Source organism: Triturus cristatus, chromosome 5_1 (assembly GCF_964204655.1).
Source record: "Triturus cristatus chromosome 5_1, aTriCri1.1, whole genome shotgun sequence".
Lineage (NCBI taxonomy): Eukaryota > Metazoa > Chordata > Amphibia > Caudata > Salamandridae > Triturus > Triturus cristatus.
The window spans coordinates 758,044,890-758,062,773 of record NC_140587.1 but is presented as its reverse complement, the minus strand read 5'-3'; the positions used below and the strand labels follow the sequence as shown (position 1 = coordinate 758,062,773).

At 40.5% G+C, this 17,884-nt stretch overlaps 1 protein-coding gene across 5 annotated transcripts in view; it reads right to left on the bottom strand.

Moving 5' to 3' along the window:
- Positions 1–6,186: 6,186 nt before the first annotated feature.
- ZNF521 (zinc finger protein 521) overlaps positions 6,187–17,884 on the bottom strand; it is a 685,278-nt gene continuing 673,580 nt past the window's right edge. For all 5 annotated transcript variants that reach the window (XM_085605733.1, XM_085605734.1, XM_085605738.1 and 2 more), the window contains one exon: positions 6,187–7,008. In XM_085605733.1, coding sequence (XP_085461859.1) covers positions 6,979–7,008 — 30 coding nt within the window. In that variant the 3' untranslated portion in view covers positions 6,187–6,978. The remainder of the gene's footprint in view (positions 7,009–17,884) is intronic.

Sequence of the window (17,884 nt, the reverse complement as noted above, 5' to 3'; positions counted from 1 at the left end):
GGCCCCCGGGGTTTGCAGAGGTCTCTCAGTGGCAGGACGAGACAGGGCTCAGTAATTGTCGAGTCTTTGGGCTGCAGGCAGGGTTTTAAAATTAAGTCCAAGCTCTCTGTTCTCAGGGTCAGCTGCTCTTCTTTGTCCTTGGTCTTCTTTTGTACATTGAATCTGAAATTCAAGGCTCAGGGGTGCCACCTAAATACTGTATTTAAGGGTGTTAAAGGGAGTTCTAGGTAGTAGTCAATGAGCTACCTTCCTTTAGGGTGACTACACCCTCTAAGTGTTCATGCCACGTGGGGGTTGGGCATGACACGGATAGGCTATTTTCCTCATCTTAAAAATGGTGGAAAGTGAGTTGGGGGGATCCCGGTCTCCTGCTCAGCCTTAAGGGTGGTGCAGGTTGACTGGGGACCCTCTTCCTCATCTAAATTTCTTGCCTGTGTTCCTGATGAAAGTGGGGTCAGGACAGGGGGATTGTCATCTGCTGCTAGCAGGAGGGGTATGGGCTGGAGTTCAAAGGCGGCATCACCTTAGAAGCCTCCCAGCCTGGCAAGCTATTCTTGCCTGGAGGAGGTATGAAGCCCCTCTGTCCAGGGCAGGCATTGTTTCTGGCCCCTGAGAGTGAAGGCGCTCACCCCATGGGTCCAGAAAGATGTCTAGTAGTGGCTGGCTGGTGGAGACCAGTCAGGAACACACTAGAATCTAGTAGGTTTCAGGGGACCCTTCTAGAGGGACCACTGAGTGCCATTATTAATAAATGCTGACACTGGAATAGGTTCAGGGTTATTAAGACAAGATATTTGGTACGAAACATGCTATAATACAGTGAAGCCATTATGGAGCTTGGGAACTCGCAATGACGGGTTTCTAGCCCATATACTCTTTATGGCTTCCCTGTTCACTTACAATATCTAGGAATCAACATGGATATTGCAGGGGCTTATCTGCTTGTGCAGATATGCCCTCACAGGGGATATAGTACACCTTGCCTTAGGCCTACTAGAGGGGTGGCTTACCTATATCCCATGCAGTGTGTGTGGGCATGGCACATGGATATGTGGCATGTCGACTTTTCGGTTTTGTCTGCACCAAGTCATGCAGTCTGCGAAGTAAGCATGCATGGCCTTGGTGAGGGGACCATTGAGTGACACAATTTGTGCTGCTACCCTTGGGGTCCCTCTTCAGTGCCAATGCCCTAGGTACCAGTGGTACCATTTACTAGGGACTTACAAGGGACATGGAAGTTGTGTCAATTGGGAAATTAACTGTACCGTTTTTAGGGAAAGAACACTGGTACTGGGAACTTTGTTAGCAGGGACCCAGTACACTTCAGTCAAAATTGAATCAAAAACCAAGCAGAAAAAGAGGAGGGGGAGTACTGCAACAAAAACCTAGTTTCCTGCAGGTACTACAAAATACTATTTGCAAACTGACATGGAGCAGTCTCCGCCTTTTCTATGTTTTCTCTGCCCAGTTTCGGAGATCTCTGCACACATACATCTATGATTTAGTAGTGACTGGAGGAGAGACAGAGGGAAGTAGCTGGAAAATGGGGAATACAAACTACTACATGGGCGTGGATTTGGAAGGAGTTAAGCATGGACATGGAGTGCTAGGGAGGGGTTTGGAGATGGACAGACGCCCACAGAAGAGTAAGTCCATTGCACTGTACTGCTAAAGTTACTCCTAAAGTTGCCAAAAAAAGACTCACAACAAAAATAAATGCACTCCACCTCAGACCTGGAGTAAGTCCAATAACACACATGACCAACCACTGGTACTTCTCTGCAACCTCCCGTAAGAATAATGAGGGTGCGAACATAAAATTGAACTTAAAGAAACTAATGTTAAAAAATGTAATCTATTTAGACTTCTTAAAAATATATATACATTTACTTAACTGTTAAAAATATATGTAAATTTAAAATAATTATTTTTTTATTTTTTATTATCTTATTAACCTTTTAATATAAAAACAAATGTAACTTAACTTTTTTTATTAAAGAAAATCACATTAATTTAAACTAATGCTATAAATAATTTTTAATAATTTTCAAAACACAATATATACATAGAATCATGTCATTTAGATGTGCTTTTTGTACATTAATTAAATATGCAAATATAGAGCTGTTGCATTTTACTAAGTTTGTTCTACACTTGCTAAATATATAAAACTAATTTACCTTAATATTTATCTTAAAATTATTTTTACTATCTTTTTTAACTTTGATCAAACTTTCCTTATACCCAACAAAAAGGAGATTTCTGCTCACATATAAGTTTACCTTTGTGAATACCTTGCAGTATTTTTTGAGGATCAATGTGAGTGACTTTGTGCAGAGTGAAACACAGGTATAGGGCATGGTAGTTACATGAGCTAAACATTCAGATATACTGTCAGTGTTGATTTAGTGTTGAGGTGAAAATGTATCTACAGTCTCAAGCCTCACTTCACTGATGATACCAGGAAGGGTGATATGCATTTTGGGCTGCCCAGCAGAAGAATTGTGACCTTGTTGATTAAGCCAAGCTGCACTTTTTTTGGGCAGAAGTCAAAATACTTGCATAACCTTGGTTCCTATCTGGATTGGGACAGATGAGCTAAACTTAATGATGAGCAATGGGGCTCACTATCTTCATAGTAGTTCAGAAACATTACCTAACTAATTCATGTATCATGATTTTCTCCTCGTGAACTTCTGCATCATATGGCATAGTGTACATTGATGTTACATGCTTCTTAAACGTGTCACTGTGTTTGATTTATTTGATTTATGGTTTTTATAGGAAGCAATCTGTCTAGCAGACAAGTGAGAGCACTGTGCAGGAAGGAAGGGTGCGGTTAGAGAGGATGCAATAAGTCAATAATTAGATTAGTAGTTTGCACGAGTTACTTTTCAGTCCTATGAATATGTTCCTAGGTCAACTTCAAAGCAAAGAGATTTGGACAATTGCCCATTGTTTGTTGTCTAATGATAAAACAATTTTTCTATCCTACTGGAGAGACAGAGAATCTATTGCAATGGATCATAGGTTGGTGAGATGTCCAATTTTGCAGGGCCTTACTTCAAAGGCAAGATTTAACACTTGTTTTTGTTTGATCAGGACCAGTGGAGTATCCTCAGTGTGCCAGAGAAATTTGATTACAGTTATTTGTGAATCATCAGCATGCTTAGATTATGTCATTTGGTAGATGCTGAGAATGTTCAAAAGTGCTGCACTGAACACAATAAAAAGGGGTGACAACTGTTGAGAGCATTGTGGGGTTACTCAAGTGCTCATAGTAGAGACATATTGAGGATGCCAATTAAACCTGTTGGTAAACATTTAGGAAGATATTTAGGGGAACACTACCCTACTCATCTCGAAGAAGGTTTAGTATAACTTTCTGGGCAACCATGTTGAATCTACCAATAGGTTCATAGTACAAAACTAGCACAAGTCCTGTTAAAAGAAAAGTTTTTCCTTGACATTAAGAAGACTCTGGCACTCTTTTGTGGACTCCTGAAAGAAGAACTGTAGCTGTTGTTCTGTTTCATATGGATGCAGAATAGCATATATGTGTCTGTTTCAATTTTCTTTACCATGGACATACAGAGGCTGGCTTGTCATTAACTAGGTGTGGTTCTCCGGTAGAAGTGGAGTTAACAAAGAACAACTTGGTGCTGTTGGAGATTCACACAGTGCCGAATTAAACCCTGTGGAGGCCCCAAGGAAGTTGGAATTTCAGGGACCCCCTCGCAAATAATCTCCTAGTACTTTTTTTCATTTTGGAGATGACCATCACTGCTGCACATTACACGTACATAGTTTGCACCAGATTTGTTTACAAACTGACAGCTGCCAGGAGATGTGCTTTCAAGAGAGAAACTGTATGTGAACCTGATGCAGTGTCTCTGGTTTATGTACTTTAAGTTGTTATTGAGTATATTACATTAATACAGTATTTTCTCTATAGAGTCTTTAATGAAAAGGTTTTGTTTCTTTGAGTTGATTCATTTTTTTCTATCTTTCGGCAAAGATTTAAGAAAGCTTGATTGTAATTTAGCTTCAAGATCAAATCAGTATTATTTTGATCCATTTTCGGGGGCCCCATAAAAGGAGTGGGGCCCATAGGTCTGTGCCTACTTTGCCTATTTGGTTATCCGGAACTAGATTCACATTTAAATAGAAACTGTTGAAGAGGGGCTCAAAAAAAATGAGAAAGATGTGTGGTATATTGCCAGGTTTTGCAGGGAAGGCTTTCAGTAAGCAGACACAATAGACAGATTGCAAAGCAGTAGCCTAATTATCTGCGGCAGTTGGGGTGCCAGTTACATGGCAGAGGGCTCCAAATTGTGTTTCCTATGTCTTAAGATGGCCAACTGGGTAGGATCACTTTGTAATGGTATGGATCTTCTTTCATGTAACCAATGCCATGAGGTGCAGTGGTGCAAAATAAGTAATACACACACAGTGGCCATCCTGAAGATTAACAAGTCTCCAAGCATCTTTCCTGTTTTGAATACGAATATTGGAATGCCTATGTACATTTGGTCTAGATGTGAAAACACTGATCTTGGCATTATGAGTAGTAACCATTTAAAGAGAACTTTGGTAATTATGTTTATTTTAGATGTAGTTGCCTTCGTTTTGGACAAATTCTGAAGTTGTTTTATTAACTTTACAGTTGATTTTTTGTCTGTGTGAGGGCACTTTTTGTTATCATTAGTGCACTTTCTATACATAGGTGGTCGCCAATGCCCCCTTAAGGAGGAAAGCCTTCAAGATGTAGCTCTGCAGTGTTTTTCAGCAGGTCTGTAAATAGAACATGGAGGAGAGATGAAAATATGTAGCTCGCTAATAAGAGGGCCAATAAGATATTGGAGCCTAGTTTAGAGTTCAGAGTACCCAAACACCAAACTTAGAGGAGTCCACTGATGCAGCGGACATCTCTAGTCATTAGCTGGAACTGCAATCATAGCAGTTCCTGTTAATGAATTAAAAGATTGATGGATGACTCCATCAAACATGACAGCCTCCAATCAAACTTTTAACTTGCTTTTGTTTCTTCAAAATCAAGATCCCAAAGCAGGATTTTGTTCTTCTAAAAACAAAAACTAAGGGCCCACACACCATGAGAACTTTCTCCCATGGTATGGGGGTAATTTATATATTTTTTGCTGTCTCTTACCAGCAGAATTTTCACAGTGGTAAGAGATGGTAAAAACTGTCCATTCAACCACCCACTCTAAATCAGGAGGGCGGTCAAATGGCAAAATGTCTGATGGCTCTTACTCTATAGGGCCACTGGAGCAGTATGTCAGTGACTGAGTTGGAGTATCCTCCATCGCTGACATACTTAAGGTTGACATGACTATAGATCAGGTGAGTAGACCTGCATTTTGTCGGAGAGGGTATTCTGTCACTATTGCAACAGTGTATCTTCTCCACCGAACTTTAAAACAGGCCTTGAGAGAATGCCCTTGGGGTCATAAGTTGCCTGCTATCCCTTCTTGTAGCGACAATGTAGTCTGTGTGTATGTGTGTTGGGAGAGAGGGGGAGTAGGCCGGCGATCAGTCTTCCAATTTCCTCTTCCTTCTGGACTGATAGGTAATCTGCCCCAAACCCATCTCTGGGCAAGTCAATCCAGTATCACCATACATTTGTAACATTTAAGTAAATCAATGTAAATATTTACCAGTGTTATAGTTTCAGTGTCATTTTAATGCATTCTCCTCTCAGTCTTTCATACACTCTCTGCCACAAACTGAATTTGAAGGATACCGGTGCAAAAGTATAACTAGAAACCAGCACTACTGGATTATTCAGAGGATCACATTTAGCACTGTTTGACTTTGTATTTAATTTGCATTAGGTGAGTGAAATATTCCAAAACAACCAATGCCACCGGTCCTGAGAGCACCGCAGCCTTTTACTTCAATCAAGAGTTCTGTTGTAGTATTCTATTGGGGATTGATTTGGATTGTGTTCTTAGTAGGCATTTCACAAAATATGGAATTGCCCAGATAAGATCAAATTCAGGGAGCCATGTTAGCAAGTATTGCTTAATCAGTGCTGTAATGAACTGCAGAAGAATCTTCACGTCTGTTATATTCCCTCCACATGAGCTTCATGCATGAAGCTGTCATATACAATATTTTATCATTTAGAAAATGAAAAAAAGATGAGTCAACCCCAGACATACATAATGGTAAATTGAATTTATTTCCTCTTGGAAAACAATTCCAGTAATCTCCAGGTTCAGACCGCAGAGTAAACATTTATAACAGTAACATACAGGTTAGTTCAACTGATTCAATATTTTGGCGTCTGTGAAATCATTAAGGAAAAGTTTGAACACTCAAAGATTCAAATAGTTTCTTTCCAGAAGAGAAAAAACGGTTCTTGGACAATCTACATAACAACTATTGCATATATGGCAATGCTATCTGTCGTAACGCAAGGCTTAAAATATGTTTATAAGGGACTAGATCATGGTAAAACGCAATTCTGATGAGAGTCTCTTCTTTGTGTATGGATCTTATGCAAAGTTTACAAAAAAAGTCTTGGATTCATCCACGGGGATATCAAAGGACAGAGTGTAGACTGAAGAGGAAATTGAGGAGGAATGCAAAATATAGCTGCAATTAAATTAGCTGTTTTTCAACTTTCCTCCTGGAGAAAATAACACTTTATTTAAGCCTTTTTCCCTCATGTTTTGAACTTGATTGAATAAGGCCCAAGTCCGCTGTCTTTATAAGACGGTTCTTAGTATTGGACAACATAATACATGTGCAACACTTTATATACAGGAATCTATCCGGTGCTCAAACGCCCAAACACAGGAACATCCAACAGTTTTGATAATACATGGTTTATGGTACAATACAATGTTTCTGAATAATATACATAAACAACAAAATTTCCGTGCAAAGAGTTTAACATGTTCCCTTTTCTTGTGCAGCACTGCTTTCTTCAGAAGAAAATGGGGCCTTGCACTAACTGCTGTGTTGAGACATTGCGTGATTCTGTAATGACAAAAAAGAAAGTCTTAGAATTGCAGCAAAATAAATATGTACTCAATATCACAGGCATTACTTTCATTTAGTGACTACATTTTGATAAATTACAATAGTTAATTTCCATGGGAACGAGCCACTTATGCACATGATAGGCAAGTACATTTGTGAGCACACTGATGTCTGATAGTTCTAATCTTTTTGTGGAAATGGACCTCCTTAACTGAACAGGAAGGGTACTATTTCATTTAACAAATTTATATTCTTGGGTTTTTTACTTATTTGGTTTTATGTAACTTCATTGCCAACTAGATCACACTTCCAGCAACAAAAGAGATAACTACCAATTGCAGTATTTTGATTTGTAGATGTGATGGAGGGAGTACGTCATGAAGGCGGGTGAATACCTTGAATATGGAACTTCATGAATTATTCTTGAGGGTTGTGCTGTGGAAGGTCTGCTTGAAGAAGCAGATTCCCACTCCTACTTCTACATTCAGTGTTTCATTGATTCTAACGGATGAGCTTGACTGAAGGCTTACTTACATGTCGCGATAGTACTGCGTCTAAAGTCTTAGTACTCTGACTTTCCAGGAGTAAATCTCAAAATCTGTGTGAATAAGGCCCAAGATCTTTAAGAAATACTTCTACTTTGCACCTAATAATTTGGTCAATGAAGGGAGGCCAGCCTAAGAATTTTATAATTTTGTTAATAAGAATTGGAAGGCTATAAGGTATGGTATTTACACTGTAAACTGCGGAATCAAGAGATCGGATTTGTAGTCCAGGCTTCCCCACTTGAATGAATTTTTGGATCAAGTGAAAGTTACCATTACTACTTCGGCCCTCCCTCACCTAACATTCATAACTTTTTAAGGCAGTCCATGCATCCCAGATGACAATCATAAGTCTATCTTCTGAATAAAAGTGACCCTCTCCCCGCTGCCCCTCCTGATAGTTTCTGTCTATCACCATTAGCAATCGGAGGTGGTGCCTCATTCGTGCAAGACAGAGGAGGAAGAAAGGAGATATTTATTTATTTACTTATCCAAGCCGGACGCGGAGCATTCTCGGCTATCAGCGGCCACAGGATTTCATGCTGACAAGACATTGCCGTGCAACAGTCTGTGCGGAAGAAGAGAGGGACTGTGACATAGTGAGGCCAGCTCCAATGCAGCTGTGGCTGTGATTCCAGGGCAAAGTGCATGACTGCATTGCACTGGGACAGCGCAACAGGAGGAACACAGTCCTTAATATAGAATGTGATTAAGTGGCCCTTCTGGGCCCACAATTTCTGTTGTATTGATGTGGATTTCCTACCTTTAATTCAGATTTGCCATTGGTGAATTTACTTTTAGCCAATTGGTCCTAGGATTTTAAAGGTCCTTTCCCATTGGATGTGGGGCTTCTCAAACTGGGGGTATTTACAAATTGTCTGGTCATTTCTGACTAATGTCACTGCTAAGAGGATGTATGTGATAACTTCTTCTTCGGATGACGACGGCTGTATCCCTGCCAGGAGATCAAAGGAGGATTCCTATGCACCAACTGAGTTACACCACCTCTCCAGACTCCACTTCAGATCCAGAAAATGATACAGGTTGTGGTATTAAGGCCTTGGCTGGTCATTCTGAACCTAATGTAGATAGGCACAAGAAAAAGAGGGCGTCATCAGCTACTAAGGTGGCACAGGATCAGGATTCCTCTCTCTCTCTTGCGGAGGTTTCATCTACCACTACTGGAAAGTATGTCAGACAGGAAGAGATTTCTGAAAATCTATCTGTTATCAGACAGAATTTGTTTTTTTATCCCCCTTAAGTCAAAAGAAGGTCAAGAGATATTTTTCCTCAATATGGGAAGCCTATTGATATGTCTAAGCCATTCCATAAAAAATTAAAGAGAAGGTTATGGGTGAATGAAAGGAACTGGATCGTTCTTCCATACCAAGATTCCTGTATAAACTGCATATGTTGGAAAGAAAGGATGTTTTGCCTCATAACATCAAGGTAGATGTGATTTTTGCAAGTCTGATTGGTAAAACATAATTAAACCCGTAAGACTGTGCTCCAAAAGATCCTTCCAGCAAAAAGGTTGATTCAGCTTTAAAGAAAGCCAGGAATCCGACCTTAAATGCAGGAACTTATTCAGAATATGTACCTCAATCAATAGCTGGCAGACATTTGGTCTGAAGTTGTGCGATCAGCAGTTATGTCTTTTAGATCTCTCATTGTGGCTAGAAGCCTATGGATAAGGGAAAGGAATAGGGATGCGGCAGAGAAAACTGTACTTATTAAAATTCACTTTCAAGACCAGATGTTATTTGGGGAGCAATTGGAATCTTTGATATTGAAAGCTTTCAAAGATCTAAAGCACATCTTGCTATACAAGGGAAAGTCAGGATCTCAAGACATTCTCAGGTGTCTCTTCTAGGCTGTCTCCAAAGAAGGTTCATAAATCAACATCTTTTAGGGGAAGAAATATTGGCCAAGGAAGAACTCTCTCAAGAAAGATACCACTAAGCAGGTTGGCTTGTCCAAGAATAAATCCTGACAACCAAAACGTTTCCAAGGATCGCCTGGTTGGAGGAAGAATTTAAGAATTTTTGCAGGCTTGGGAAGATGATGTGTTGGATTAGTGGGTTTTGAGCATAGTCAGGAATGGCTACACTATAGACATCACAAAATGGCTGCCAGAAACGAGCGTCCCACAGGAAAGGAACAAACATATGGCTCTGCTAACAGGAATACAATCACTATTGGAAAAAAGAGCCATCAATCCAGTACAGGAGCAGAAAAAAGGCAGAGGGCCCTATTCTATCCTGCTTTTGGTTCAGAAGGCATTCGGCTCATTCAGACCTGTTCTGGATCTCAAATGAGTGAATTTATGGACCAGGACTTTACATTTTCGGATGATGACATTACAGTCAATAATTCCCATGATCTGTCCAGGGACCTTTCTATATGCTGGTGACCTACAGGACACTTACTTGCAAATTCCAACTCACTAGTAATACCAAATATTTCTGAGGTTTGCAGTGGAAAAGTCCTACTATCAGTTAAGAGTCCTTGCATGCGGGGTGAAATCCTCAATGAGGGTATTTAGCAAGGTGTTAGCATCCCTGATTGCTCTGCTGCATCTCAAAGAGATATTGCTACACCCGTATTTGGCCAGTTTGCTGATCCAGGCACACTCAAAAGATTTAGCCATCCTCAACAGCCAGCAGGTGCTCACGGTTTTGCAGAAGATGGGTTTCTTGCCAATTAGGCAAAATCCACTCTAGAACCATCAAGGGATCTCTGTTTTATAGGAGCAAGATTCCGCACTGACTTTGGGATAGTGACGGTATCAGAGAACAGAACACTAAAATTCCAGTCCTACATCAGAGAATTACTTTCACAAAAGGCTCCAGAGATAGATTCTTGGCTTAGGATTCAGGGAGTCTTGGCAGCAACCATTTTTCTTGTTCGCTGGACATGTTTTCACCTACACAGGCTGATGGCATGGATTTTACAGGATTGGTTGCCAAGTTAACAGGACTTGAGAATGAGATTCGAGATGACACAGAAAGCAAAAGCGTATCTCCGTTGGTGTCTGAACTTGAGATACATTTTAAAAGGAGTCTTTCTTGCTCCCCCCAGCTTCAGTGATTCTCAACACAGATGCCAGCTGGAGGATCAAACGAGTCAGGGTTCTTGGCCTCTAAGAGAGAGTCAACATTCCTCAAATTGGAGGGAGTGGGAGGCAGTGAAGCTGTCTTTGCTGTCCTTCGAGTTACGGAGCAGAAGAGAGGTAGTTTTGGTTCTCTCTGACAATATGACGGCAAAATCATATCTCAGCAAACAGGGAAGTTCAAAGCCCCCTTCCCTGGCCAAGACTGAATGCAAGATCTTTCATAGGGCTCAGCACTCTCTGGTGTCTTTTTCTGCAGGGTATATTCAGGGGGTATGCAATATGGTGGTGGATTCCTTGAGCAGAGAGAAAATGGCAAAGGTTTTGCTCAAGGTGAAGGGATTACTTAGCATGGGCAATAGATGCTCTATTGTGCATTTGACCCAATTACCTCCTATATGCTTTTCCCCCCATTTCCATTCATTCTAGTGTTTCTGCTGAGGGTGAGGAGGAAGAGTGCTCAGGTAATCTTGATTACCCCGGTCTGGTCCAGAGCAAACTGGTTTTCCCTATTGACATTAATGAAGGTGGAGGAGAATTGGAGATTTTCCAGCCACTATATTTATGTTTTGTCGATTTTAAAGCTGCCTTTGACTGTGTGGATAGGCACATTTTATGGAGGAAACTGGTTCATTATGGCATTAGTCCCTGCCTTTTAAACGCAATACAATTGTTATATACTGAAACTTGGACAAGAGTCCGACTAGGGAACGGCTCAAGGCTTTCTAGGAAAATCAATACAGCTCAAGGCCTAAAGCAAGGGTGTGTTTTAGCTCCATATTTATTTAATTTATTTGTATCGGACTTTACGCCTGCAATGAACAATGAGTTAGCAGACTCACCAAAGCTGGCAGAGAAACAAATATCGAATTTACTATATGCTGATGATGTCGTTCCGCTAAGCCAAACAAGGATAGGGCTGCAACGATTAATGAACAAAACATCGATGTATTCAATTGAGAATAAAATGACAATAAATGAAACAAAAACAAAAGTAATGGAAGTCAGCACCAAGATACGGAAGTGCAGTAAATATAAATGGTACCTCCAAAAGCAGAAGCTAGAAAAAATTCAATGCTATAAATATCTTGGGATACTGTTTGAAGAGAAAGGAACTTTTTCATACCATAAAATAGAGAGGAAAAGAGCCAAAAGTCTACAAGGGGTCTTTCGCTTACTTTAAAGCTCCTTGGGAGGCCCAACTTATACCCCATTAATAAAAATAATAAAAGCGAAATTGCTCCCTAGCATCACATATGGAAGTGAAATCATTTGTGGTTTGGATTCTACATTACTAAATAATGCTATTACAAATACATTTAAACACTTGTTTCGACTTCCATCCAATGTATCGCCTGCACAGATCAGGCTGGAATTTGGCTTTTGCAATCAACAACAGGCAAGAATGGGTCAGTACGTTAAGACTTGGAAACAAATCAAAACTTATATTTATAACCATATGTGTGCCCTACTGTGGCAAGAGATGCAACAGAATGAAAAATTGTCTTTCTACAAATATCTGCAAAAAGCTCTCGAAGACCTGTCAATTGCTGAGATCTGGGAAATGTCCTTAACAGCCGAAAGTTTTAAGAAAATAATTAATAAATCAGTTAAACATGTATCCCTTTTGAAAGACAAAGAACTGTTCACTAAGCAATCCCACGCATGGATGTTGGTCCAGGAATATACAAGTCTTAAGGTTCAACCGTATTTAGAAATACCATGATCTGTACAAACCAAAACCATATTTATGAAAGCAAGATTCGGCAACTTACCCGGCTTGGTTGAGACCATCTATGCCGACTATGTGCAGACTATGCAAGCTATGGGATGAAAGTATTATGCATTTGGTTTCTATATGTGCAGTAATGATGGCGAAAAGAAAACGATATCTGAAAAACTGCTTCATTGACAGAGGTGTTTGTACTTGCAAACATGCTATGGTAGTCTGTTTTAGACCAATGGATATTAAAATGAACGCCAATTTTACTAAAATTTTATTACTTGTAAAAAAGAAGTTGGATGCTTGTGAGTTCACCACAGTAGATCTGGAAGTTTAAAACAATTAGGGATAAAATGTAGTACTATATTGATGAATTTGTACACAAGTAACAAAATAATAATTGTTACTATCCATATTAAGCCCTGGAAAAATGATGGACTGATGTAATGCTTATAAATTATTTTCTGGTTCCCTGTGAGAAAATTACTCTGAGACTATTAGGAATTTTTAAATTATTTGTTTGTAATTTTAATTGGTGTGTTATTTAAGATTGTACTAATTGTAAGATTTTTATTAATCAAGCAAATAAATGTATCTTATTCTTCTGTCACCTCTTTTATTCCCAGATTTGAGACACAAATCTGTGATGAAGCTCAAACTAACGGCATGGTAATTGAAAGGAGAAGTATGAGGCAGCAGGGTTCGTCAGAGGAGCTAGCCTTCACCCTGCAGGCCTCTATACGTCGCTATACTCTTGATTCCCATGGGAGACTTTGGGGTTCATTTAGCCATTGGTGTTTCAGAAAGAGATGTGATCCTACTACTGTGGATTTATATCCTATTTTGGAATTTCTCCAAGAAGGAGCCAATTTGGGGTTATTATGAGATGATGATGATTTGGCTGCCAAGATGCTGAAGGTGATAAATTATATATGTCCTGCCCAGTCTACAGTATTTCCTTGTTGGTATTTGGCTCTAGTTGTGGATGCTTTGATGTCTCCTCCATTCAAGCCCTTGGAGAGTGTAGATTGTATGTATCTCACTCTCAAGACCCTTTTCTTTGTAGTCATTAGGTCAGCAAGGCGGCTGGGGGAATTGGATGCCCTTTCCTACAAACATCCCTTTTGTGGGGTTTTCCAAGATTGAGGAGTGTTAAGGACCATTCCTTCCTTTGTGCCTATGTTTAATTCCCATTTTCATAGAGAAGAGGAAGTGATTCTTTCAGAGTTTAACCCTTCTTTAGATTCAGAGGAAGAGAGTAGACTGCGCTGTTTAGATTTCAGGAGAGCACTTCTGAAGTATTTACAGAGGGTCGAGTTATTCAGAAAGTCTGAGTTAATTTATGTCAACTTTGTCCAGCCAGAAAAGGGGCGAAGCCAGCAACTTCTTCGCTAAGTAAATGGATCAGATCTCTCATGGCACTGGCCTTTTTGGCAGAGGGAACAGGTTCCCCCACTGGGGGGTTCAATGAAGATCTGTGAGGAGTATGTCATCCATGGAGGCAGAATTGCAAGGGGCCACTATTCCAGAATTTTTAAACCTGCAACATGGGCATCCCTCTCTACACTCATAGGGTATCAGAGTAAATGCATCTAGATTCAGTGCTCAGGTATAAAGTGCTATCCTCTATAATAATACTGTAGTTAAGGAGTAAGAAGGTGCAATTTAATTTCCTCAACAATTTGTCTGATATTAGGGACACTGTGAAAGCCAAAGCGGTGGGACTGCTCCTGTGGCAATAAGCAGAGCACACTTTTTCCAAAGCCCAGGGTTTCGCACGATGGAATTGCATTAACTTTTTAGCCACTCTTTAAGAACATGCAATGTAATGTGTGAGGGACGTGGAAAGTGTGGCCCCGGTGGGGAATGGGAGAGCTAGTAGCATAAGCATATGATTTAGTTGAGCTAGGACGGAGTGGTTGTTGAGTAGACAAAAAGGGGATCTACTGTTTGGCTGGTAGGAGATTGGCAGACTTTACAGATACTATGTCCTCCTTTGGAACTAAAGTCCAGATGATCTGAGGTACATCTGGGCCAGGTGTGAGGTAACTTACACGATCTGCCCTAAGGTCATGACCTTTAGTTGGAACGTCTGCCTGCTTTCTCTGATAGCATTCTACTGCTTGTGCTGTGGAAGGCAGCACTCACACTAGTACCCCACAAAAGGGCTGCTTAGGACCCTTCCTGCTTTATGAAAAGTATGGTCTACAATACCCTTGCATGTTTACAATGTGACTGCCTTTCTACTAAAGTTGTCCTTCTTAAAAGGAACCTAGTTGACCATAAACTTCATCCACAGGTTACTCTCCTTTTGGTTGCACCTCATTTCAGGCCACAGGGACATATTTTGCCGGAAGACTATGTCATTGTAGAATCAGCCCATGAACCTGGTCTCTGCGCCTTGTTATAATTTGTCCTACTGCATGTATACAGGGCTAGAACTTGCTTGGGAAAAGTCTACTTGATGGTAGCAGTCAGAACACAAAATACCTCTAAAGTTTTCAATGTTTTTTCCAGGCATGGTGCCTCCCTTTCTTCTCCTGCTTTTTTGCCCTTGTCAGAAATCAGAATCATGTTCCCATTCATTAGTAAAGTGAAAATGTCAAACACTTCATCTTTCCAAGTACCTTCCTTGGCTGCTAATGTTATTTGGCACACTAGGGAGCATCAGCCAGATAGCACTGTGGCAAATGTGATGGGGGCTAACATATTCTTATGCCTGGGGCCTGCATCTGGGTGTGGGACATGACCACCAGTTGTAAGGGTGGTGCCTAGTGAGGTTGTGCTGACTACAGCTGCTGAGTTGGATGTGTGAGGGGAGGTGCTTAAAATGTGGTTGCTCAGGGGGTATTTTGTAATTTGTGTAGGGATGGAGATCAGGGTGCGGAACATCAATGAGTGGGTGCTGGTGGGGATACATGGGTTGCCCATCTAATTTGGTAACAACAAATGTTCTGGTATAGTGGGGGGCTAGCTGCCCAGGTTGTTCACCAGCCTGAAGGACAGGAATGGTTGATAAGGAGGGGAGTGCTGCCATGCCTGGTACCATATTCTCTGCACACAGAGTTAATTTGTCTAATGGAGGTTAATGGGCGATTATGATTTTTTTTGTCTGAGAGACCTTGCTCAATACTAAAGGCCCCATCCAGTGTACATAAAAAAGCAGTTCTCTTTAGTAGGTCCTGCATCTCTAACAATCATCAACAGTAGCTGTTCTATAATGTGACTTTGTATGCTAATGTCTGCTTGGGTTTTGATGTATAGTGACCCAGTTATAGGATGGCTCGGTTAATACCTAAGATCCACTAGAAATCTTGAAGATAAATCTGTGCATCCTAATATGGGTCTACTCACAAACGAGATTTGTAGTATATAAAATAGTACAATAGTAGAAATATTGAGGTATTACAAAATGGAGTTCAATAGCATACTGCCAGAGACCTACGTCTATGCTATCTTTTCACTGCATAACTCTCCCCCAGGGTGGTGCAGAACTTCGCACCCATATTACTCTGGCAGAGTAGCTATAGTTAGGTAAATCGCTTTATTGGAAAGAAAAGGTTTTTTTTCTTAATACATTTGATGCAGTTAACAAATCTGCAATTTCCAAAAATAAGTTCAGCCAGTTTGGCTACTTCATGGAAAGTTTTGCCCTGATCCATCATGCAGTGACCAAGAAAAATGGTGGGTTTCAAAATGTTGGAATTCAATTTAAATTCCCATAGTAAAGTTTTCTCTACACTGCAGAAAATAGATCTGAATAGAATTACACCAAATGTGGCAGAAGTTTATAATATTAAGCATGCTTTTCAATATTTGGTGTAAATTTGTTAAGTATTTTTTGAGAAATGAGCACTTATAAAGGTGCTCGGGCTGAACATGAAAGGGTTAACCCCTAGGAACAGTTAGTGACATCAGGATTATTGGTGTTCAGATATGTTCTGATTAGCCAATTTAAAGAGGATTGGCCAATCCTGATTAGCCGTCACCCACATGAACAATATGTTGTGGCGTCTATACAGGACTCAGGGACATGCTCCCTGGATCCTGGAAAAGGAATTTAAAAAAACATATATGTGGCATGTGGGAGGGACTCCAAAGGGACCACTCCTTTGATTGGCTGGACACAACATGAACATCATGGGGCAGCAGCCATTAAAGGATGCGGGGATACAGTCCCCTTTGAAATGCGTTCAAGTGAAAGCCTGTTTTTGATGGTCACAAAAAGGAACACATATGAAGGGTTATATAAGATTTTAGTCTTAATATAACTTGGCTATTGGTAGTACAATCCTAATTGTAGGAACTGTGTTGTGTTCCAAGGTGCTGATCCTTTGCTGGGATTTAATGAACCATGTTTGAGAGAAAACGCGTGTCATGATTTTTTAATTGACGCTATAGAAGGTGCTCCAGAAGGTAAAATGAGACTATATTTTTTACATGTTCACAACATCTTCCTCAGCCTTGTGAGAACAAAGTCTGATATTCTGAGTAAAACATGTACTTCCAACAGCAGCAGCAGCCTGTTAGTTGATTCTCCACTCTTTTACTGCAGCTTCACCACAGTGTTTTAATGAACAACTAGAGTACTAGCATTCTGTATTTATGACAAAAGTGTGCCACCCCTGAAAACCATTTTTATGGAACCAAAGCTGGAAAAGTGAAAGCATTTACTACAGAGCATACTGCAGTAAATGAACAAAATGAAGTGTTTCTTTTTGTCATGGAAATTGTGGTCAGTGTTCTCGAAAACGTAAATGAGGATACATTTTCTATGAATTCTCAGATATCTTCTTCATTATTGACAGAAACAGTGTTTGGTATACTAAGTGAAACATTCTTCCAACAGCAGCAGAAGCCTTCCAATGCATTCCCCATTGATCTACTGCAGCTAGTTGTTCGTCTACTGCAGCTAATGAACAACTAGAGCACCAACGTTTTGCATTCAAGACCCAACTGAGGCGCTCTTGAATGCCATTTTGCTGGAATACGTGCTGTTAAATTTAAAACCTTTCCTGAGGAGCAAGCTGAAATAAATGAGCATTCAGATGTTAATGCAGGGTACAAACCAATTGGTCACAAATGTGAGTGAAGGTACGGGTTGTTAGTAATTTGAGGGATAATGTATTTTTAAAGGGGCTTAAACTAGTTACAGAGAGAGGTGTCTGCATAAATACAGCATCCCCTTTCAACATCTGTTTAGTGACTCAACCCTTCTTCCTAGTCGCTTAGCAGATCCTTAAAATAGTAAAAGTGTTAGTAGACAAACTTTGTGTGAAGCGGGAGTTGCCCACTCGGGGAAAGTTTGGCCATGATGCCAAGTCCTGCAGGCAAACCTTTCTATGCGCTTTGTGTGCAGTGGTGGTTGGATGCCCATGGAGGATTGGGCGCAGGCCCAGTGACTCACTCTCACTGAGCATTGCTAAAGGCTCCCAGCAGGGGGTGACTGCCTGATGAGGTTTGGGTGCTAGGCCTGACCTTGAGGCTTGAGGC